A 23242-nucleotide genomic window follows, 5' to 3' on the forward strand; every position below is an offset into this window, starting at 1 on the left:
GGACTGTGTTGTTTTCTTGGACCTGGACTTACTGATCTGGGCTCGACTCTTTGTTTCTAAATGGAGCTGAAAATTGGGCCTTGAACTGGCACATACTCACTCTGCTGGCAATCCGATGGCAAAGTTCAGTGTTTGTTTCTCAAAAGGCAGCATTTTATTTAGCCGTCACTAGTAATGGAGTTGATTTTAGATGACAGGGCCCCACACTGTGCGAAGCAGGGCTCATGGTTTTCATGTTTTTCTAAGCATAAACAGAGGCATCTAAAGCAGAGTACGCACACATGGCTTATTTATTATCGAACGGAAAAAATAAGCATTGTAAAAGTGCTGAGAGATGAGCAAGCTCGCACTGCATGGTGCCACAAATGAAATCCATTGAAGCTCCAGAAAACATTTAATTAGCCAACCAGCGGGAGTCTTGAGTTCTGCTTCCTGCAAAGAGATTTAACAAAATGATGTTTGGACTAGATCTCTGCAGAAAAACTACTGCCAGTGATTTAGCAATGACAGTCGGCTAAATGGATCCCAGGAGGAGTGCTGTACTTCTGCTACAGAGGGAGGTCAAAGGTCGGGCATCAGCCGCAGAACAGAAACTGTGGAGCTGCCATCGGGATATGGAAGTCAAATCATGTCAAAAAGAAAAGGTTAAGCAATGCTAAATTTGATTTTGAACAAACTTTTCAAAACATTTTTACTAGTAATTCACTGTATCATAGCAAGTCTTAAATGTCGGGAACAATAAAAAATACAATAAAATAAATAATTTACATAAGAAATGAGAATATGTCAGAAAAATATCCCACAATGAAAAACAATGTTTTTCTTTCTGTCCTTTCACATTTATCATATTTGAATCCTTCAGATTTAACTTGTTATCAGCCTTTAAGTGACTACATGACAAATGAAGCTACTTCCTGAAACATAGTGGTTGAAAAGATGCTTATATTTGCCAAAAAAAATTAAACTTTTCAACAAATTATGTATATTTTTTAACCCTTTTAACCCTGGGATGTCTGTGCTGAGGGATGTTCTCCATGTTCACCACTTCATCATATGTCCACATACACAGAAATATTTCAGATATTTGTTTATTTTCTTCGCAACAATGTGCTACACATGTTCACAGCTACAGAACCGTCCAGTACAAACACTGCTCATAACACATTCAATGCAAAAAGCTGTCCCAGCTGCTCCAGGGATTTATGCTGCTATATCATGGGTGTGTACATTACATTATCACCATCATCATCATCATCATCATCATCATCGTCGTCGCTGGATCTGGTTCAACTGAGTATTTGTTTTGTTTGGAGTGCAAGAAAGAAAGGAAGAAGAAGAAAAAAAAAAAGCTGTAAGGTTATTGAAGTGAATCCTGGATAATAAACAGCTTTAGGCTCGAGTTCAGAGAGAGAGCTTGTGTGAGTATGTGTGAGGTTGACGTGGTGCCCTGCAGAAACGTGACCAGGTGCACAGCGCGCCGAGAAAAAAAAGCAGCTAAAACAGCAAACAAATACAAAATGAAATTTGCCTTCAATTTTGTTCTGTGTGCAGAAAAACAAACGGCATGTGTTATTGTGTTTTCACAAGTTCCCTAACAAACCTATAGTGTAGCGTAACCTTGCGTAAGAGTATAAACACAGGTATATGTGAACCACAGTGTCAGAAGGAGAGGCTTAGTCAGGATGTCAGTGTGTTTGAGCGCAGTAATCCTGTTTTCTCAGGGAAAACAAATGATGGTTTCGTACACTAACAAAGAAAGGTGTGTGTCAGTTAGTTTGACCTCGTTTGCTGAATCGTTCGTGTGAACCAAGCCCTTTTTTTTGGACAGACATGTATTGCACATGCACACACACATAGCTACACACACATTCATTCACTCGCTCAAACACACACACACACACTCCCTGAAAACCTCCAGCTGATCACTGACAACTACCAGATGGCAAAGGGAGGCTAGACAGTGCCGATAAATGAGCACACTGGCTGTGACACTGGGTGATGTATGTGTCTGTGGAGCGCAGGCCAGCCTGGACTTAGTGTGATGTGATGTGTGCAGCTGCTATTTGTGCATACATGTGCACATATGTGTGCGTGACAGAGTTGGGGGAAACAAAAAAAGTGTGTGTAGGGGTTGAGTCTGTGCTAGTTGGTGCATGGTTTATATCTGCAAACATCCTCTCCTTTCAAAACTATTCTTTATGTGCGTGTTATTATGAAATCTGGTCCGTGTTTTCCTTAAATTCACCTTTTCTGTGTTTGCCCGACAAACTGCTTTACTGAAAGACGATGTTCCAGATCAGCAACATGTGAGCGTGTATCGGCCGTAACTATAGGCTACCATGCATGTATTTTTGTATGTTATCAATGTTGAGGTGACTGGAAGCCCACGCTAAAGTGGTCAAAAGCTGTTTTCTCTTTGTAAAGATATAACCTGGTCATGAGCCTTCAATCATTTTTTTCTTCTTGGCAATGTCTATCAGGTCAAATCATGATAACTATAATGTTAAAACACATCTAATTGGCACTTTGAATGTTTTTAAATATGAAGCTAAGGCTAGGGGAGGGTTAGCGTAGCACAGAAGTATTGAGTTTAGCCTAGTAACTTGCTAACTAGCCAGGCAACAAAACATTTTACAAGCTTTCCCCATGGATGTATATAGCAATATTCTTACAACAGATCCATGCTTTCTCCCTTGTTTCTAATCTTACCTAGCTTAGCTTTGCGCATTCGAGACAACTCGGCACTCGGAATCTCCCAGTCGAAAACTCTGATTTTCAAGACGCACCAAATTAGTTTCCTGTGTTCCAAAACATAAGTAGGTAAGTAGGTAGGCTAATTTGGAACTGTAAATAAATATTGTACGTTTTAATGTATTTTGGCATTTAAAAGGCATTTTAATCGATGCTTTACCGTTTTCCCGAGTTCCAACTTGAGGTGGCGTTTGATTGCATTTTTAGTAGGTAGTAGGAGGTCAAAAAATTCAGATTTCCAAGTTGTCTTGAACTCAGCATAAGGCTAGGTGAAGGTTAGCTTTGCATAGCAGCGAGAAACTGCACGCTAACTTGCTAAATTGCTAGCTTTTCCCCTTGTTTGCTTGGCTAACTGTCTCCTGGCTTTAGCTTTATTTACGGATAGATGTGAAGGTTGTGTCAAACTTTTGTAGTTTGAGATACACAAGGCTAACTTTCGGCTCAACGGGCTTATAGCCAACCAAGGTTGAATATATACGGCCAGGTGTTTCAGTGAAGATTCAGTGACTACATTTCAATGTGAAACATGGTCGTTCAAATACAGTTGAAACAACAACAGCCTCATGTAAACATCTTTGCTCCGTGAGTGTTTATGTTACTGTAGTGTGACCGGCTGCTTTAATTTCCTCACGTCTTCTGCCATCTCGTTCATCACACGTGTTTTCTGGTTTGTCGCTTAACTGATCCGAGATATAAAACTGAATGCAGCTTCACAGGTTAGACAAGAAAGACAAGATAGATAAAATTCTTTTCATGAAAAAAAAAAGGGAGAATGTGAAAGAGAGAGAAGAGCATGACAACAACAACTGACTGGTCAGGCTGCATACCACCCTAAGTCCCTCGCTCGCTCTCTTTGCTTTTATCTTCCACTGCTGGGCTCTTTCTTGTAGGAGTTTACAAGCTTTTCTCCCGCTTCCTCCTCCTTGTTTTCATTTCTCCTGTCCTTGCAGTCTCTGTTGTTCAAAAGGCACTCTGTGTTGCCCCCTCACAGTCTTATTACTGTACAGTATCCAGTACAAAGAGGCTGCCATTATCCTCCTATCCTTGGCAAAGAAAACCACAGTTCTAGGGTTGCATGTAGATAATCACCTCCGCAATCTCCAAGTGGTTTAAAGTCCGGTCATGGTACATACAAATTACTTTTTTAAAAATCACCAGTTCGTTGTCTAAATCTCATTCTCAGACAACACATATGTACAGTACTCTCATGGCACACGCTTATAAAAAGTTATAGTATTCCACAAAACTGTTTTTTGTTTTTTTTTTGGCTTTGGTTTGATCGTTTTGATTTTTCTCCACATTCCTTCCTCACATCTTCGATGCAGAGGATTTGAGTTTTTTATTGTTTGTACATTCTTCGGTCTGCAATCCAAATCTAAGAGTCCGGTTGCTTCCCACAAAAAGGTTGTTGAATGCGAGATACACTGGGATTTATATGGCCTAATTTCTAAACATTTTCTGGGGGGGGATTCTGATCCAACAAGAGGACCTTGAGTGTTTTTCCGTGGCTTGGTTCTCTTTTTGACATCCAAAAGGCAATTTCCCTCCTCAAAAATCAACAGTAAATCAATATCCTCACATTTATTTTCGCATGATTGCACATGTATCTCTGTATATCTTGCTCTTGACGGTTAGGTTTCTCTTAATGGAGAGTAAGGAAAACAAATCCACTCTTTCTTTTCCCCATCAACCCCTCCTCTTGCAGTGTTCATCACTCAGTCGAGGCCTTCAAAAACCCCTCAGTCTTTTCCGTCCTTCAACATATCCGTCCAAGCAAACATTGTGGATCCAAGACCCAGGCCAACATCGCCCAATCCCCCAATCAATGGATATTCAAAAAGGACCCCAGCTCATTGTCCTCAAGCCCACCCGTTTATCCATCCATCGTCCCATCTGTTTGTCCTTTTTTTTCTGTCCCTTGCTCTCAGAGGTCCAGGCGGAAGGCGCCAAAGTAGCTGGAGGAATCGTCGGCGTTGACCATGTTGGGGGAAGAGACGGAGACGAAGAGCTCGTCGCCGGCCCTCAGTTCAAACAGTCCTCCCTGGTAGACGGAGTGAAGGGCGTACTCGGCGTCTGGAGCCCAACACTTCGTCCCCACGCCCTTCAAGAGCTGGACAACGAGACACAAGCGGAAAGATGAAGGTAAGAAAAGACTCTTGATGATTTGATGTTTCTATTGTTTTTTTTAGGGCATAAAGAGACGGTGTACCTGTATGGGGCTTGGGTAGGAAGTTTTCTTGTAGACGCACTGCACCAGCTGGTGGCTGACGCTGCGCTGGTCTCCATCACTGGCTGCCGGGGATGGATAACGAAAATACACCTGGAGAAGGGGCGAGAGCAAGGAAGGGAGGGATTAATTAAGGATCATGACTGTTGTAGAGTTGCAGGAAATGTCCTAGGTTAAGCGAAATAAAGTAAAGTACTGGACTGATTTGTTCTGAACTCGGTGCAGATCTGGATCCTTTGTGTTAGGTTGCGTATAGGTTGGGTAAAGGTCTTGCTTAAAGAGTAACTAAACCCCTCAACTGAAAACAAATATATTTGGGTATCAAGTAGTGTTGATTGATTCTGGTCCAACTCTTGACATTTTAGTCAAAAAATTGTAAAAACTGTTGTAGAGTGACAGTGGGCATGTCTTAACTGCTCATGGAGCCCCACGCAAAATCAAGGCATTTTTTTGAATTTCCAGCTTAGATGCACGTCAGCCAAAACTGAGGGGTTTAGTTACTCTTTAATGCTAGATTTCTATTTGGTGTGGGCTGTGAGGTCACAAGAAGTGGACAAAAAAAGCATTTCATTGTGTAGATTCATGTTAAACTACAAGGTGTTATAATCACCTGTGAGTATAGGTAATACCGCCCATCCTGAGGCACTCGCAGCTTCCCATTGGACAGGGTCATGTTGTGCAGGTGAGCACCAAAGCTCTGATTGGCCCACGAGCGGACCACGTGGCGACAGGACTGGTGGAGACCCGGTGTGGGGATCGGGTAGGGAGCAAACCCTGTTGGTGAAAACAAAAGATCAAGAGAGTCAGATACAGTGGGAAAAGGATAAAAGTGCACAGTTTGATAAAAGGATGAAAATAAGACCTCACTGCTGGATTTACACAGGGCTGACAGACAAATAGGCAAAGAAACAAGAGCTTGGCTCCAAGTGTGGTTCCTAAAAAGGAAACACAATCCAAGGTGGACGGTGTTGACGAGCCAAAAGCTCAACTCCAGCAGCGACTGACATGAGAGCACAGCAGGAAACAACCACAGTGATAAAATATGTGACAAAGAGCAGCGCTCCTCTAACCATCAACATAACTATCAGAAGACAAGGATCTGACCGCAACAGGACGATGTGGGTAGAAGTCGCTTTTTCGTGCCAATGGCTCATAACCTTGTAAAACAACATTATAACGTCTCTGTACCTTGAGCATGAAAGCATTTTTTCTTATCATGTGGAGCATAAAGCCGAATGTGCAGCGGCTGCAGGTTTTATTTCTGCCTGGAGATCAGAGGGACCGTAGAGATAAAGGGTCGGCCGTCATGTAAATCTTAATTGAAGTAAGATGTGGGATCTGTCGGCCACATGCCGGAGATAAACCACTGCGAACGCGCCGGTACCTGAGAATGCAGATCTTACATGGAGAGTCCTGTTCAAGGTTTTTCTTTTTATTAAAGCTCAGGTGATTTACTTCAACCAGGTGTTTGGCACAGTGCAGCTCCGGATGTAGAAACCACTGCTGCTCCGCAGGCAGATGCTAAAAACGCTGTGTTTTTATCTTTCATGTTATATATTTTTGACCTTTGGAGGAACAAACGGACCTGATTGATCATCTGTGTCGTGTTATTTGAAAATAAAGACGAATGACATGAGTGCATTATTTTCTACAATAATCTTCTTGTACATATAGATCTAGTTGTTTTGCTATTCGACTGGAGTTGTTTTTGAGGTAAATTCATGCAAAACCGCTGATGCGCGTTCCCATCGGGGGCAGTTTTTCCAACAAGCAGTCTCTGCATTATCTCGAAAACAACTCTGTTTCGTAACGTTCTGTTATTATCTCATAGCGTGGTGAATGTGCAGGTCACAACTTGTCCACCAGAGCGTTTTGGAGTGGTTGGATTGTGTATTTGATGTGTTTGATGAGGGAAACAAAGAAATCCCATGAGCCTCCGTAGCGTAGCTCTGAGCAGCTCAAGGCTCTGCTCCGCCGTTCTAAAAATAGCTTGCACCGACAATTAAAGGTAACAAACCTATAGGGATTGTGGCAATGAGCCAATTTGCCAAAATGTTGAACGATCTCTTTAAGCTACTGTGTGTTTGATGCATCTTCATTGCCCATCTTCTGCTGTAATGCAATCACACTGCGTTATCATTGTCCATGTGCAATCAAATACTGCACATTTACTGTTGCAGTGGCTACACAGAAGAAATGTTGCACTAAAAGTTAAAGTGTTCATTGCAGGAGATTCAGTTTCTGTTGTTGCTGAAATTGGTTTTGATTACAGACACTGTAGCTCTGTTATGTCAGGAATTTCATTATGTGTGTGTGTGTGTGGGGGGGGGGGGGGGTATGTGATACTGTATTTGCCTTGGTTTCCTTCACATTAGTATCATAATGGTTTATTAGAAGTAACATCAAAGGTCAACTCCTGCAATTCCTCTCACTGTTGTGTTTCCTTATGAGAAAGCCAGGCTGAGAAATCCTCTCTTCCTTCTTCACACACACACACACACACACACAGACACACACACACACATGTTCCTCACCCTTTTGTCAGCTCAGGGGAAATAACATCAGGCAGCCTTTGCCAGATTGTCAACACCCTGTAGCTTGCACGCCAGTTTCAGATGAAATGATATGCTAATACTCACACACACAGGCTTAAAACCTACATTCCTACCTTTACATTGCATGTTGTTCAACACTATACACCCCATTATATCCATGATCTATGACGACGCTGTGTTGGCTCGAGGACAAGGAATCCTATACATCTTATATTTGAGATTAAGGTGGAATTTTTTAAGGATGAGTCTCTGCAATAAATAAAACAAGTGAATTTTATCCTTATTACACTTCAGGTCCTGGGGTTGTTTACCCTCCTTAGCCCTGTCCTCACATTAATGATTGGAGGATTTATCTCTTTCATTTAAGCTCCATCTTGCAGCCTGTTCCCTGAGCTCACACACTCTTATTAAAGGATTTGTCCTCAGACAAAAAGGTAATAACGGCAATTTGAAGAATATCTGAGGGGATTTCTGTCCTCACGAGCAACAGCTGCTCCGTCCGTCCGACGCTCTCTCCACAAGGTTTACAACATTTAAACCATTTGAGTTACTCATCCACTAAGACGACCAATGATTTACCGGTGTTTACCGCGGTCAGCTGTGATTCGTTAACTCTGTTTACATCGAGGGAATATATACAGTTTAGGATCTTTGATGTTATCGTTTTTTGATTTATGGGTAATCGCTCCGCAGCCAGCACATGCAAACAATACGGTGCGTTCAAGTGCTCGCAAACCTTCCTCAACTCTTGCACGCACACACACACATTAGTGACGGACACAAACGCCTCACCTTGAGAGCTGGTGTCCCGGAGAGTCAAGTGGGCCGACGGCCTCTGGGCCACGGAGGTCACGAACTTTGACCCCGTCTTGTTGAAAGTGCGAGGCATTGCTCTCGTCTCTGAGGGAGAGAGAGGAAACACAGGAGAGTGTCAGGACTGATGGGTCGGATCAATGTGATGCTGCAGTGTGTGTGTGTGTGTGTGTGTGTGTGTGTGTGTGTGACGCTCACCAATGAAGGTTTGTTTGGAGATGATGTTCTCTGTCACCTGTAAGACAACAAGGAAACATAAAAGGTTAAAAACCATGAGGCAAAGAAAGAAACTTGAGCTTTAACCTTTTAATGGCTCTGGTTTTAGCTCTGATCTTTAAAAGGCCAAAACTGGTTGAGTATCAATATGTGATCAATTAATTTATTCTATAGGTTTTTAACCCTTATTTACTTAGGCTGACCTCAGATCTTTGATTAAAGAAAAAAAAACAGTCACTTCAACAAGACGTCACAGAGTTTCCTACATATAGACATGTGGACAGGACTACGGTGGCCCTTAGAGGTCAACATACTAAAACCTTAGAAAACACATGATGCAGATTCAGTCCTTCAACACAACAGGAAGTTGTTTCCATGAGACACTTTGAAGTCACTTCTTAAAACCCACTTTTACAGATGTGCTTTTATGTGACCCTTTATTCCCCATCCTATTGTATTTCTTACTGTTTTATTTCACTAACACCCTTTGTCTCTTTGTTTAATTTCCTATTCATAGCCTTCATTTATCCTTATTTTATTCCTCTCTGTCTTATGTTTTTGTCTGTTTTATCCATCTTTTATTTCATTTAATCACTCATCTAACGTTATTACATTCAGTTTTTATCCTTAACTGTTTCATTTTGCTTTTACTTTTTTTTTTTTTATCTCATGACTGGTTTTAATTAGTTTTATCTCTTCTAGTTTCCTTTTACTTTATTCCCCTTCTAGTTTAATCACATCATCTTAAATCTTCCTGCTCGACAAACTTCAGCACATCAGCACTGAAAGTTCATCTTAGATAAAAGTGCAAAAAAAACACCAAATATTCATACAAAAGATCGATGTTTCAAGCAAAACAAAGCACCATTAATACGTTCTTCTACGTTCAGCTGTGAACTTCGAACCTGGACTTTAGTTTATTTCATCCGTTGAACAAACCAAACCACGATGCCCGACACAAAAATCAACTCAAATGTTGAATAAAAAGGAGCAGAAAGACAAAACCACAAACCACAGCTTCTCCTCCTCTTCTTCCTCTCCTTTCCCTTTCTCTCTCTCTCCTCTTCTCCTCCTCCTCCTCTCTCCCTCCATCACAATTGTTCTTCCTCACACAGCTCATCTCTCCGTCCTGTCTCTGCTTTCTCTCTCCTGCTCCTCTGTGTCATCCCTCGTTCCCACATGTGAACAACCTCTGCTTTAATCCTGCCCAGATGCACACACACACACACACACACACACACACGCACACACACACACACACACACACACACACACACACACACGCACACACACACACACACACACACTCTGTAACTCTCACACACTCCGGTTCTTTCTCTCCGCTGCTCCTTCTTGTTTCTGTCTTTCCCACTTTGTAAATCACCTGAGTCGCCTTCTTATCCACATGCATCACCTTATACATCTTTGCTCCGCTGTCTCTCTCTCCCTCTCATCCTTTCATTTCATCCCCACACCATCTTAATCTACGTCTCCTCATCGCTCTCCATAAATCATCCGTCTCTCACACCGTACATCTCCTCCCCTCCTCCTCCCCTCCCTCTCTCAATGTAAACCTCTCACATTTTTCCACTCTTACTCATCTTCCTCTGTCTCTATACGTCGACGACTCGGCTTAATTCTCCTGTTGTCCTTCTGGGTCAAATTGACCCAATCTGTTCCCTCCCTCCCTTCCTTCCTTCCTTCCTTCCTTCCTTCCTTCCTTCCTTCCTTCCTTCCTTCCTTCCTTCCTTCCTTCCTTCCTTCCTTCCTTCCTTCCTTCCTTCCTTCCTTCTTTCCTTCCTTCCTTCCTTCCCTTCATCCTTACTACTTCTTCCTTCCTCTTTTGATCCAATTGACCTGATCTGTTCCCTCTCCCTCCATCCTTCTGTCCTCCCTTATTTTCCTTCTTCTTCCTTCCTTGAACGAATCTGTTCCCTCCCTCCATCTTTCTTTCCACAATCCTTTTCCCCTCACTTCCTTCCTTCCTTCTTCTTCCTTCCTTGATCGAATCTGTTTCCTCCCTTCCTTCCTTCTTTCCTTCCTTTTTCACCCAAACTGTTCCCTCCCTCCTTCTATCTTTCCTTCCTTTTCCCCTTCCTTTTTTCCTCCCATCTTTCCCTTTGTCCTTCCTTCCTTCCTTCCCTTCATCCTTATTTCTTCCTTCCTTTTTGACCCAATTGACCCAATCTGTTCCCTCCTTCCTTCTATCTTTCCCTTCCTTCCTTCCTTCTTTCCCTTCGTCCTTCCTTCCTTCCTTCCTTCCTTCCTTGACCCAGGAGGACAACAGGAGTGTTTTAAATCACCTGTTTACCTGTGACGTGTCGCCCCTCGTCCCCCCCGCTGGGATAAATCTCCCTGATTAATTTGCTGAAACGCCACTAAATCCTGAATATGATTAATTTCACCACATTTTTTTAATGGTCGCCCGGCTCCGACCGCCGAGCTGTTGTTGTTGGCGTGGAGCCCGTTCCTCCTGCTGCACCGAACGCTCAGTTCAACCTGCAAATTGGACGTGATCGCTCTGGGGTTTGGTGTGTCTGTGTGTGTGTGTGTGTGTGTGTGTGTGTATGAGTGTGTGTGTGTTTCATCGTGCATGCAACCAGGGCCCCTTTCACTTGTGCACACTCCATATTCTCCGAGGGGCGACGGTGAAACAGTGGAGCACAGTGGATGTGGATGTGGCGGCGGTCTCGGCGGGGCGTAGCGTGCCACTCTGTCGGCCTCACGTTCCTCAATTCATGAGAGCAGAAAATTACACTTAGAGCGAGAAGAGAGAAAATTGCCAACAGACTTTGTGCGGCGCATGTGGCTGCAGTTGAACAAGAAGGTAAAGTTAGAAAAAAGAAGATGTTTATCAGATGTATGGATCCATCCAGCGTGAGCTCCGAGGCCTCTTGTCGGGAGCAGCGTGTTTTCGGTGTAAGAGTTCAACATGTCTTGCCGCCTTTAACGGCTAAACGCTCACATGGGGGGGACCAGTGGACGGCTGGAGAGTGAAATCGGCCGTGGAAGCTGCTGCTGCTGCTGCTGCTGCTGCTGCTGCTGCTGCTGCATTATTAATGTTCCACACAGCAGTGGAAGCGTTTCGACGACCGTGCGCTCCGTGTGCGGAAACTTGAATGCCGCGGGCCGCCGTCCTGCAGAGTTATCGTCCGTCCACGGTGTTTTCTTACTCACTGTTTGCATCTGGTTCGTATTTAGAACAGGGCTGGAAATAGATATTAATACGTTTATGGTAAAAAAAAATAAAAAAAATCCTTGAATGTAATATTTGCGGTCGACATGTTGAGGAATCATTTCCTGTGTCGGACCTCCGTGAAAATATGACACGGCTCAACGCGGCAAAGTGAGGTACGGAGTAAAACTGAAACTTTTCTAAATGCAAGACGACGAATCAAACAGAATCGATCGATCGATCAGAAACACCTGTAACCTTTACAGGGATTCTCAGAGATCAGGTCACAACAACTACGGCTTTCATGGTAGATTTGTTGCTGCTCCTTCACTTCAAGGAAGATGATGATGATAATAATAATAGTCGTGACATCTTGAAGTCATTACTGCCCTTAAAATGAAAGGTCAATTACTGCTGCAGCTTCCTGGAGTAATCTCAGGTATTAGACGCTTTAGCCTGTTAGCCCGTTTCCTGCTGAGAACAACAACGTATTGAAAGACTTGAGACTTCTACATGTTAAAACTATTGATCTATGACTGCCTTATCTGTTCCTAAAGCACCAACCTGAAACACTAAGCTTATTTTTGTTTCCTAATGTTTCAGGAATCAGAAATTCAACTTGTTTTGTTGTCTTTACTTAAATAAACGACATTTTGGCTTTAAAATATTATCATATAAAACTAATCTGATGATTTCATCTATTGGAAAAACTTCTGAAAGATCTTCATTGAAAAAACAAAAAGAACAGAATCGTAATTGACTCTTTATCATCAGGTGAAGAATTCATCCACATGATGGACTAAATGACCACGTTATAAACTCTTAATTATTCAACTAAAATCTAATTATAATAAAAATCTGAGGGTCTTTTGCTGCTGCTTCCTGCTGGATACACTCGACTCCTTCAGAGTTACCGTGTCATGTGTTCGCTACTCGAGTGGCTGCAGCGATAACAGATCAAAGCTTCTCTTCCTCTCCTCCATCTTTCATGTTTCTTCTCCTCGTACTTTTTTATGTGCAGGAGGAGTTTTTTTTTTATGTGGCGCCCTGGGAGCTGTAATAACTTTATGACTGTGTTGTTGGATGTTTTCAGGGCGGCGTGTTTTCTTCTCATGTCCGACGTCTGGACGGCTCTAATAAGTCTGGTGGATGAGTTTCTCCTCTTCGTACCTGCCCTCAGGAGCCAGGGGCAGGGTTTTTTTTTGTTTTTTTTCCCACAACCCATTGCAATGACGCTGCCTTCTCCGAGCTTTTACACATTTTTTACGGACATTAGATGAACGATTGCTGGTGCCCAGAAAAACACTGAAGAGCAGAGGACTGTTTGACCAAAGACCTCTGGGTTCAGTTCAACCCATAATGCACCACTTCAATCAGAGTTCTCATCTGAACGAGATCATAACAAATACTCAGACGTTTATTGTTTCATATAAACAAACAAAAGCACTTTAGTTCTTCACTTTTCAATCTTATTGTCTGAAATGAAATAAGACTTTTTTTTCAATATTAAAAAAAAAATGGCCGACTGAGGAACCTAATCCAACCGCTTGGCTCTGTTTACCCTCGCCACAACTGTTTGTCCTTGTCTTTTTGGGAAAAAAATCAACAGTTACAGGGGAAGTTTCACTCAGGAAATTCATTTTAAAAAAAAGCAATACAATAACAAAAGTCTCTATAACTATTTCCCTTCTCTGTCATGTTAACCAACTACAAATCAGGAGCCCCGTTTCCATGTTTTTTTGTTATTGGGTGCTACGTGTCATCGGTTGTTACCATAATAACACTGGTCTTAGGCCTGACGTCGCCTTGGGGTAACGTAGCCAAATTTTTTGGTTTAAATTTTTAAATCAAATGTAACACACTACTAAAAATAAAACATCACAATCAGGCTTAACAACCTCAATAAGATACTAAAGGGTAAAATATCCAAGAAGAATTTGCTTTGATGCCGTTGAACCCTGATAAATATTTCCTCCAGACTTTTAACAGACGTTAGTTAATTCACCAGAGATAGTGCGACCATCATGAGACTAAATATTCTTCACATTTGTATTTCTGGCCGTCGATCGAACCGAACCGGCCAGGAAAAAAAAGTGAGAATAACTCAAACAGCTGCAGATACTCAACACATCAGGTTTATGCTTTGATCAGAGGTCACGATCGACTCTGAACTTTTCCACCGAGCTGACGTACGAGAAGCGTCAAATGTTGTTGTTTTTTTTTGTTTCTCTTGTCTTCATTTGGTTTCTTGGCTGCAGAGAAGCTGTATGCTGCACGTTGACGAAGGAGCTGTAGATTTAGTGAACCCGTCTTCTTCAGTCCAGATGGTCGACACGACTCCCTGGGCAGTTTGGATCCTACGTACAAATCCAGATCTCTCTCTTTCTCTTTCTTTCTTTCTTTCTTTCTTTCCTCTTTCTCTCTTTCTGAGGCGGCTACAAAGCTGATTCCTGATTTCCTTCCTTTTCACCAGTTGCTCTCCCCTTTAACCCCGGTTATTACATTGATTACCTCTCGGTGGAGGTGGGGGGGTTTCTCCTCTTTTTAAAAGAGAGAGGGGCTTGAAAGGTCAGAGGCAAAACCTCATGGCATCCACGCCCGAGGGCGCCGAGATGACCTCTGATAACTCCGTTCTGCGGCTACCGCTGATTTATTCACCCTTGCAATGCGCTCGCCTCCGACGTGAGCGAAACCAGAAAACCCCTCTCACATTTAACGACCTCACGTCTCTAGTGCTGATTATGACGCTGCAGCAAAGGCTTTTATGTTTTTCCAGGAATTTTTTTTTCGTTGTTATTGCAGAAACGAGACCTTGGTGTTACATGAATGTTAACTATGAAGCAATAGCTGCTGCTGCTGCTGCTGCTGCTGCACCGCTCTGTGATTGGCTGCTTTAATCACGTCCTCCTCCTGCTGCACGTGGAGCAAAGCAGGAAGTAAGTCGTGTTTATGTGTTTGCGGCGCTCGGGTCCTTAACGAGGGGTTCAGGGGACGTCACGTGAAAGGCGACACTCGCGTTTTGCTGGCAGTAAATCAGCACCAAAGCCCCTGATGTGACAACCCTCAAATATAAGGTTCACTACTAGTGTGACCTCAAGAGTGTGTGTGTGTTTCATTGTGTGTGTGTGTGTGTGTGTGTAACAGTACGAGTCTACGAGCCCCGACCAGCTGCAACAACAGACGGAGCCTGAACTCTCCTCTTTCACCCGGAGTAGGACGACGGACAGAGACAAAAATAGTTTGATTTCTTCACTTCACGCTGTGTCTGGACGGAGACTAAAAAAAGAGAAGAGACAGATTAAAAAAAAAAAAAAACGGACGGACGGAAAAAAAGAAGGTCACTGAAAAGAGAGAGAGAGAGAGAGAGAGAGAGAGGATTCCTCTTCCTTGACCTCACAGTCGGTGTTTCACCATCAATCTGAACTCCAGCACTTTACTTTCACATTGTCGGCAAGCCGAAAGACAAATTTATGAAAAAACGCTACATCACTACACCTCCCACAATGCAACAGTGCAGAGTCTTCCCTGCCTAATCCCAGATAAGACTGATGTTTAGCAGATGACTACCAATCACTAAACAGAAAGAGCAGCTGATGGGAATGTGTTTATTTATTTACATATCTCTTAATCTGAGGTCATTTAATTCTCTTCTTGATCTTCCTCGTCCTTTTCATACGACAGCAAATTAGGGCCATTGAAGGTTTAAGAAAATGAGCTTAAATCTTGTAAATTCTGCAAGAAAAAATGAAAATTTGTGGGGGGGTTTTCTGTTCTATCAAGGGAGGAAACATGTTTCTACACTTTCAGGGCTGGACAGACGTCGCTTGTTTTCCATTATTCCTGCAGCTGCAAATCTTATCAATGTACTTTTCAGCTGCATTTAGCAATAAGGAAAAACTCCCCACCCCTAACCCATCTCTTTCCTTCATTAAATCAAATTTGTGACTGTATACTCAAGATTTCTAAGTTTTAAACTCAGAAATACAAGTTTTGTTTAACCTACAATGGTCCTAAGCCCTCCCTTTTTATTATACCATCTATTTTTTTCATTATAAAGCAGTTAAAGCTCCATCTCTTCTGTTAAAACAAACCACTCTATAATGTCATTATTATCATTTTGTGCAGGTATTTGTTCATAAACGCATTAAATCTCAGACTGAACAATGGCGCTGGGAGGAAGGTCGCCTCACGCTGAGGGGAACATGGATCTGGGCCAAATTTTAAACTGTTATCGCCCCTCGACTAATCAAAGACACTGCTCACTATGTGTGTGTGTGTGTGTGTGTTTGGGCCTGTAAACGTGATTTGGGTGGAAGTGTTGTGCAGTAAAACCGCAGCAGTCAACGAGCCACATGTGCAGCAAAGATGAGGAGGAAATACCTGCGAGTTTATGTGACTAATGACTAATTTAACCTCTTGAAAGCTGCAGCAAACGACTAGACTGACTGTTTAAAACCAGGTTATCGACGGCGTGGTCAGTGCACCAAGTCGTCAGAAGTCGTTTGCAAAAAGAGTGCAACAGAGACAGCAGAGGCAAAAATCAGAAGTCGCTGCAGGAGAAAGTAAAAAAAAGAGTAGAAAACCCCAGTGAGTGAAAGATGATGGACAATTATGGGAAACGAGAGAAGCAGAGGAACGAGGGAAGGAAAGAAAAAAGGCTGGAAAAACACAAGAAGAGAAGAGTCAGAGTGGACAAGTATGGAAACAAAGTACAGGAGGAGGAGGAGGAGGAAGGACAAGTATGCACATGAAGGAGCGTTTCTCCTGCAGATTAGCAGTAGCTGCAACCCAATACTTTAATATGCTGCTCGACCCCGACAGGCCTGGACTGGTGCTACGTTAGTGTGTGTGTGTGTCTGTGTGTGTGTGTGTGTGTGTGTGTGTGTGTGTGTGTGTGTGTCTGTAGTTCCTTCAGCTACAACGACAAACTCTTATCTGCTCTAATCTGGCTGCTCATTCCTCACCGTGTGTGTGTGTGTTTGTCGTGTAGTTTCAGTGTGATTACGTTCAGCCCAGTGCATGTGCACCAAAGATGGAGACAAACGCCGTGTGTGTGTTTTTTTGTGCGACTAATGACTAATTTTGCCTTTTAAAGCCGGAGAGGAGGAGGAGGAGGAGGAGGAGGAGGAGGAGGAGGAGGAGGAGGAGGAGGAGGATTAATATGTGACTGAGTGCAGATTTGGCGAAGCAGGAATGTAAACAGGCGCTGAGATTTCCATCGCTCTGAAGGAAACTGGCACCGGCTCCTGACTGATAGCATCGCAAATTAAAATTTCACAGTTGGCTGTTTTCCTTTGCATATGTGGCTTAATTCAAACCAAACACCTCTGCGTCGAGAAAAGCCGTCGCCTTCGCCCCACACACCGACTTTATTTTTCTTTTTTTCCACGAATCGACTCTTGTGGCTCTGGCCGAGTCCAAATGTGACCTCAGTTTGTTGTGTTACGTTCAGGAAACACCGTCTCCTTTTGGTTTCTTAAAACAATATGAATGAATCCAGAGCCCAAAGTCGATCATTATTTCATTTCATTATAATAATTAATCGCTTAATTTGCACTGAGCTGCAGTTTCCCAGAAATGTGCTGCCTTCAGGTACGTCATGTTTCAGAGTTAAAACCATGCAACAAGTGTTTTCTCAACAGTTCATCAGTTTATAAAGTTGTTGGTTATGAATTTGCAGTTTTTTAAGCATCATTAATTCAGACATTTATTGGATTAATGAGCCAAAACCTTGATTCTTGAAGAATCTGGATCATATGTGGAGGTTTTTATGTGATCGGAGCTGGTTTCACTCCAGATTTCATCATAGTCTGAGTCACAGTTTGAAACATCTGGGTCACTGCGGCTACAGATTTTGTGCAGCGATGTTGTTTTCATGACTTTAAAAAGTGTATTTTAATGTGACCTCAGTGTTGCTGAAGATGAAGTTCAGTTTGTGTTTCATTGCCTGTTGCGCAGCAATTTGTGAAACCATCTGTTGGAGAAAGTTGTAGAGTTTAAAGGGATAGTTCAACATTTTGGCAAATTGGCTCATTGCCATAATCCCTATAGTCATAGCAGTAGGTTCGTTACCTTTAATTGTCGGTGCAAGCTATTTTTAGAACGGCGGAGCAGAGCCGCGAGCTGCTCAGAGCTACGCTACGGAGGCTAATGGGATTTCTTGGTTTTCCTCATCCAACAACTCCACAATGTTCTGGTGGACAAGTTGTGACCTGCACATTCACCACGCTATGAGATAATAACACAACGTTACGAGACAGAGTTGATTTTAGAGGGAAATACTACTGCTATGACTATAGGGATTATGGCAATGGGCCAATTTGCTAAAATGTTGAACCATCCCTTTAAAAGAAACTCAGATTTATTGTGGGTCTCTGATGGTTTTGTGTTGAGTCTGGCTCTAATTTTTGTTTTAGTGGGATTTCGGAGTCGGAGAATGTTATCTTGAAATGATAAATGCTTTAAAATGATCTGAATTTTGGTAAATATCAGATTATGAGTTGCTATTGTTGTTGAACAGTGTCATGAGGCCAAATGGACACTCAATCAATCAATCAATTGAGGTTTTTTTATCACATAAAATCCAGTTTTCCCATCAGTTTCTGTTTGTTTTCTTTGTTTCTCTTGACGTCCACCTCCCAACCTGAGTCTCCACATATTTCAAACTAACAGGAAACGATGCAAAGACGATAACGTGCCATTCTCACAGATACTCGATCCTGCACCATCATGGCGACACGAGTGTTGCTTTAAAAAAATAAAATAATAAAAAAATCTAATCACACCATCCAAACACCAGGAGATGCCATGGCGATGCCGAGATGGGCCGTGAAATTGAAACTGACTTTGTGTTAATGTGTTTCTGATCCACATGAGCTGAGTTTATGAGCTGCCGTGTTTATCGTGTGTGTGTGGTTTGGAGCCGCGTCAGGACCAGGAGATCTTCCCCGATCTCCTCTCAAAACACTCGTTAGGCTCATGATGCCACGGTGGTGTGAGACCGGACAAGATCTCACCCCTCGCTGCGTTTATTACAGAACCCAGGGGAGTCACGGGGCCCGAACTGTGTAACAACGATTCACCAAAGTCTCGTTGTGAAGCTCCTTTCATATCAGAGATGAAGTTTGCACCTTTAAATTCACTTATGTATATGAAACTATATGAAGAGTCTGTTAAAATGTGCAATGTCTATACAAGTAGCAAGCTCATTGGTCACATTTAAGACTTCCCAGCATGCCTTTTTTTGTAAGTTTTAGAAACTTTGGAAAGAAAGTAACCACGTTAAATCAGTGGTTCAATGAAACTTGAATAAGTTTTGTTAGAATATAAAGTTTTAATCAGGGAAATAAAAATACGACAGACCACCACTCAATAGATCTCAGTAGAAAGTTACATATTGATAATATGGGACTGAGATGTTTAATTCTAATTATCATTTCTAACCATAAAAACCATGAAGCCAAAGTATGAGCCTCATATCTAGCGCTTTATGTGTGGTTCATTTGATAAAAAATAGAGTTATATGAAAGATGAGTCAGATTGGACTCAATTTACATTTAAAATAGATCAATAATCAATGACCTGATGATAAAAGTTCATTATTAACCAAAGTATCTTGGCACCAGAGACCTGCCATGAAAACCAGCCACCATTTTTAGTTATTTAATATTTACATTTTTAGTTATTTGAATGTTCTTTATAACTATATTCAATTGTAATGAATGCTTCTTACTTTTATTCTGAAAATCCCTTTAACATGAAGTTTAGGTTTCAAACTGGTGAACACTGATTGGTCACCACTGACCTCACCGCTGTATAATATAAAACACATAAAAGACACAATGTACTTCATCATCATCCTCATCATCAGAGACGTATGGATCTGATATCATCCCTGACATCTGACTGTGTTTATTCCCCCCCTGACCAAACAGAAGTCGCTCATTAGTGGTTTTATCGCTGAGACGCAGCAGAGGAAAAGGTTTTTTTTTTTCTTTCTTTCTTTTTTTACGACAGGTAACGCACCAGTGGCCGAGGCGATGCCAGCCTCTGATAACTGACCTGTTGTGCCGTGGGGAGTTTCCTGCCAGACAAGAAGTTGTGTACAGAGAAGGAAGCCGAGGCTGAAATCAGCATTTACAGCTTCTTTTTTATTATTATTATTACTTTATTTTATTATTATTTTATCATTGTTTATTAGAGTTGATGTTGGGATGTTTTGCTCAGTCGATGTTGCCACAGTTTCACAAACAGGACGAGACCGTCGATGCACAACAGACCAACACTTTGTATTTTTGTGTTTGTGTTTCTCTCTGCACAAACATCAGTGACTGTAAAAGTGTCAGGAAGCAGCTTCATGCAGTCACTCTCCCTCTCTCTCTCTCTCTCTCTCTCTCTCTGTCTGTCACACTTAATCTCTTTCACAATACTGCTTTAACTCCTCAGGACACAAACAGGGTGGAAGTAGGCCAGGGGCGGGGCGGTTTTATAGCCTCACTCCGTCTCCGTCTCCTTGACTCTCTGTGTTTTAAGTTTCACTTCACATGAGCAGATACCAAAAGATCAATAACTGATATTCTCATCAGTGAGACAATGTTGTCCTGCAAAAACAAACTCAAACTCCACATGTTTCCGCTTCTGGCTGCAGTTTGTCACATTTAGTTGTTCTTCTATCTTATAATAACAATAATAACTTAATTATATGACCTATTTCTCAACAATGGGACTTGTGCTTTACAAGAAAAGTAAAAACTAGATGATCATAGCTCTGGAGGAGTGATAATCAAAGATATTATGAGAAAAAAATAGGTTGAATACATTGTTAACCAGCTGTTGCATAAATTATAGTAAGAAATCCGACTCACTGTAGATTAATACACACATTTAGACTGAAAAAATAATATGAAATATTTTCAGTCTGCACCATTTAAAAAACACCTATTGTCAATTATTAACATCTGTTTACATTTAGATATCATTCAGAGTTGATACATATGAGCTCATCTCTGTCAGATTTGAAAACATTCACGTGTAAATGTCTCAATATCATCGGGAAACTGTAAACAGCTGAAGATTTCTCAGCGTGTCAGATCCGTGTTATGAAAACATGAACGATTGCGACGCAATGAGGCATAAAAACAAGACCGAACCCTCGGCAACTACACTGTGCACACAAAAACACAGTCGCTGCTCTTCCTCGTATTACTGCTCATAATCACTTTTATCGCCTCTTCAGGGACTTTGACCTTGTCGACGGCGCTGACTTGACTCAGTCGTTACAGTAACAACAGGCTCGTGGTGCAGCCGTGACTGTGTTTGCAAGACCGTGCATGTGAGAAAGTGTGAGATCTGAATAACAGGTTATGTAGAGAACTGGGTTTTATTCATATTTTATCATCATTTGTTTAAGCAAACTGGATGGAAAGGGGGTTCTGCAGGCTTTCAACATCTGTAAAGTTTAACAGAAACAGTGAAATATAAGAATAACTGAACATTATAGTGACTGGATATCGGAATTTCTTGACGTTTAGTTGTAATGAAGTTGTTTCTGGGCAGCAACAGTTGCAGAAATGTTGTCATCAGTGTTGTGCATCGAGGCTGCAGTGAGGAAACCAGTGTAAGAGGGAGAGTGGGTCGAAGGTATCAGGTCTTTTAGTTGCATCAAACTGGTTCCCAGTGCGTCAGGACGAGCAGCTGTGAATCCAGCACACACACACACACACACACACACACACACACACACACACACACACACACACACACACAGATAGAGAGAGAAACCTCCAGAGTCCAGACTCTTTGTGTTAGTCAAGGTCGATGTTTTTTTTGGATGTGTCAATCTGCGTTGACTGAAAGTGGGATTTTATTCAAAGCTTAAAAAGGCAGCACATTTTAAAAAACTTCATCTGGAGCCGTCTGGGGCGAGACCGAGGCTTTGATCAGCCGTCCAACGGGAGACAGCGATGCTTCGTCTTTAATGCTTTAAGAGCGAATCGGAGGATTTTCATGGTACAAGTGTTTAAAAAATCACCCTGGTTATTTATTGTCTTAAAGAGCATTTGTTTTTGAGGTAGATTTTTGCTAATAGAGGTATTTTCCAACAATATATTTGAACATGATCTGGATTGTTGAGCATTTTGTGTGACAGTCGTTGGTTTGTTGTTTGTTTTCACTTGAACGCAGCTTCATCTTTCAAACCCGAGGCCAACAACCCGCCCATCTGCTGCGACTGGCAGGTCAAAACGAATGCAAAGGCTCAGTTTTGGCCCCGATTCGCCTGTCTGTGGTTTTATAGTAAGTCGTTTCTTAAGACCACAGCTTTCTTTCAAAACAGTGTGAAATAAGTGAGGCCCTTAAGACATATATTTTATATAAAAACAAATCCAGGGGAGCGTTTCCAAGGCTCGCAAGGTGGTGAGCCTCAAACACGTATTGTTTAGACTGTCAAAATGAACCCATTTATCAAAACGTACAGCGCGGTTTGGACTTTCTGCTTACACTGTGATGACTTCATAGCAGTTACATGTTTTTTCTTTTATCTCACGCTCGTGTTTATGCCAGCTTTTCCATCTTATTTTTCATGCTGACAGGCAGAAACAGGCTTGTGGTCCAGGAAGTCGAAGCACATCTCAGGGATGGCTATAAATAAAAAGGAGATAAAAGCCTCGGCCAAGGAGACAGTGTGGTCAAGAGATGATATTAGACGTGAACACAACAATTTAAGGATTCACAGAAGCTCTTCTTGTCGCTGGGGATGCACCGAAGGGACTTTTTTATATTTCTTTTTTACCCCCAGAAGGAAACTCAATAAAAGCTAATCAACAAAAACATCCTTGACTGTGGTAATGAAACCATGACTTCATCAGACGCGAACATGTCACATTTCCAAGGTTGCAACAAAGCCGGCAGTATGTTTTAACAGAGACAATGTTGGGCCTGTTTATCCAAAAGAGACCTACTGTTGAATTTTTAGCCGAGGCTAGAAGTCAAAGAGCCAAATCTAGCAGTTGTGATGTTGGGCTGTAACAATGTTTAGTCTGTAAATGCTTCAAAAATGTACAAATATATAAAGACTGGGGATTTTCACAGTGTTTCCAGGAGGTTTTAACATCCTTATAAGGGTTTCATGGAGCAGTGCTGACTGTTTTTATCTCGTGGATAGCCTCCACTAAAAGGAGGATGATGTGGAAGAAAAATGTTGAAATTATAAAAGTATCTATGAATAACAATAAAACAAGACAAGTGAAATAAACCTTTCAACAGCATTCAAACACATTTTTTGTTAAGTTTTAACTCGAGCTAGACTGAAGCTAATAATAGCAGCTAACTAGCTAGCAGTTATGGCAAATATTTATGAATCTAAAATGATACTAATAATAATAAAATTCATGTTTATTATATCTGCATCATCATAAAATATTCATTTTCAGTTCAAGAGGCTAATGTAGTTGACAAGCTGACTGTTAGCATTTTACGACATTTAGCTACTTTCTGATAACTTTATTT

General features: G+C 41.8%; 1 protein-coding gene across 2 annotated transcripts in view; it reads right to left on the bottom strand.

The window, feature by feature from the left end:
- Positions 1–1070: 1070 nt before the first annotated feature.
- The window catches only part of tnfsf10l (TNF superfamily member 10, like), a 64990-nt gene continuing 42818 nt past the window's right edge, over positions 1071–23242 (bottom strand). The window contains exons 3-8 of one of the 2 annotated variants that reach the window (XR_015034296.1): positions 8545–8581; positions 8326–8433; positions 5589–5752; positions 4961–5071; positions 1890–4861; positions 1071–1857 (exon numbers count right to left, since the gene is read on the bottom strand). Coding sequence is in view for 1 of the 2 variants with exons in the window: in XM_085759989.1 (XP_085616115.1) it covers positions 4676–4861; positions 4961–5071; positions 5589–5752; positions 8326–8433; positions 8545–8581 (606 nt within the window). In the remaining variant the exon portion in view is untranslated. Of the gene's footprint in view, positions 4862–4960; positions 5072–5588; positions 5753–8325; positions 8434–8544; positions 8582–23242 lie in introns of both variants that reach the window. The other variant, XM_085759989.1, reaches the window with a different exon arrangement.

The sequence above is a fragment of the Trachurus japonicus genome, chromosome 18 (genome assembly GCF_045865225.1).
Source record: "Trachurus japonicus isolate A0001 chromosome 18, Traja_1.0".
NCBI lineage: Eukaryota > Metazoa > Chordata > Actinopteri > Carangiformes > Carangidae > Trachurus > Trachurus japonicus.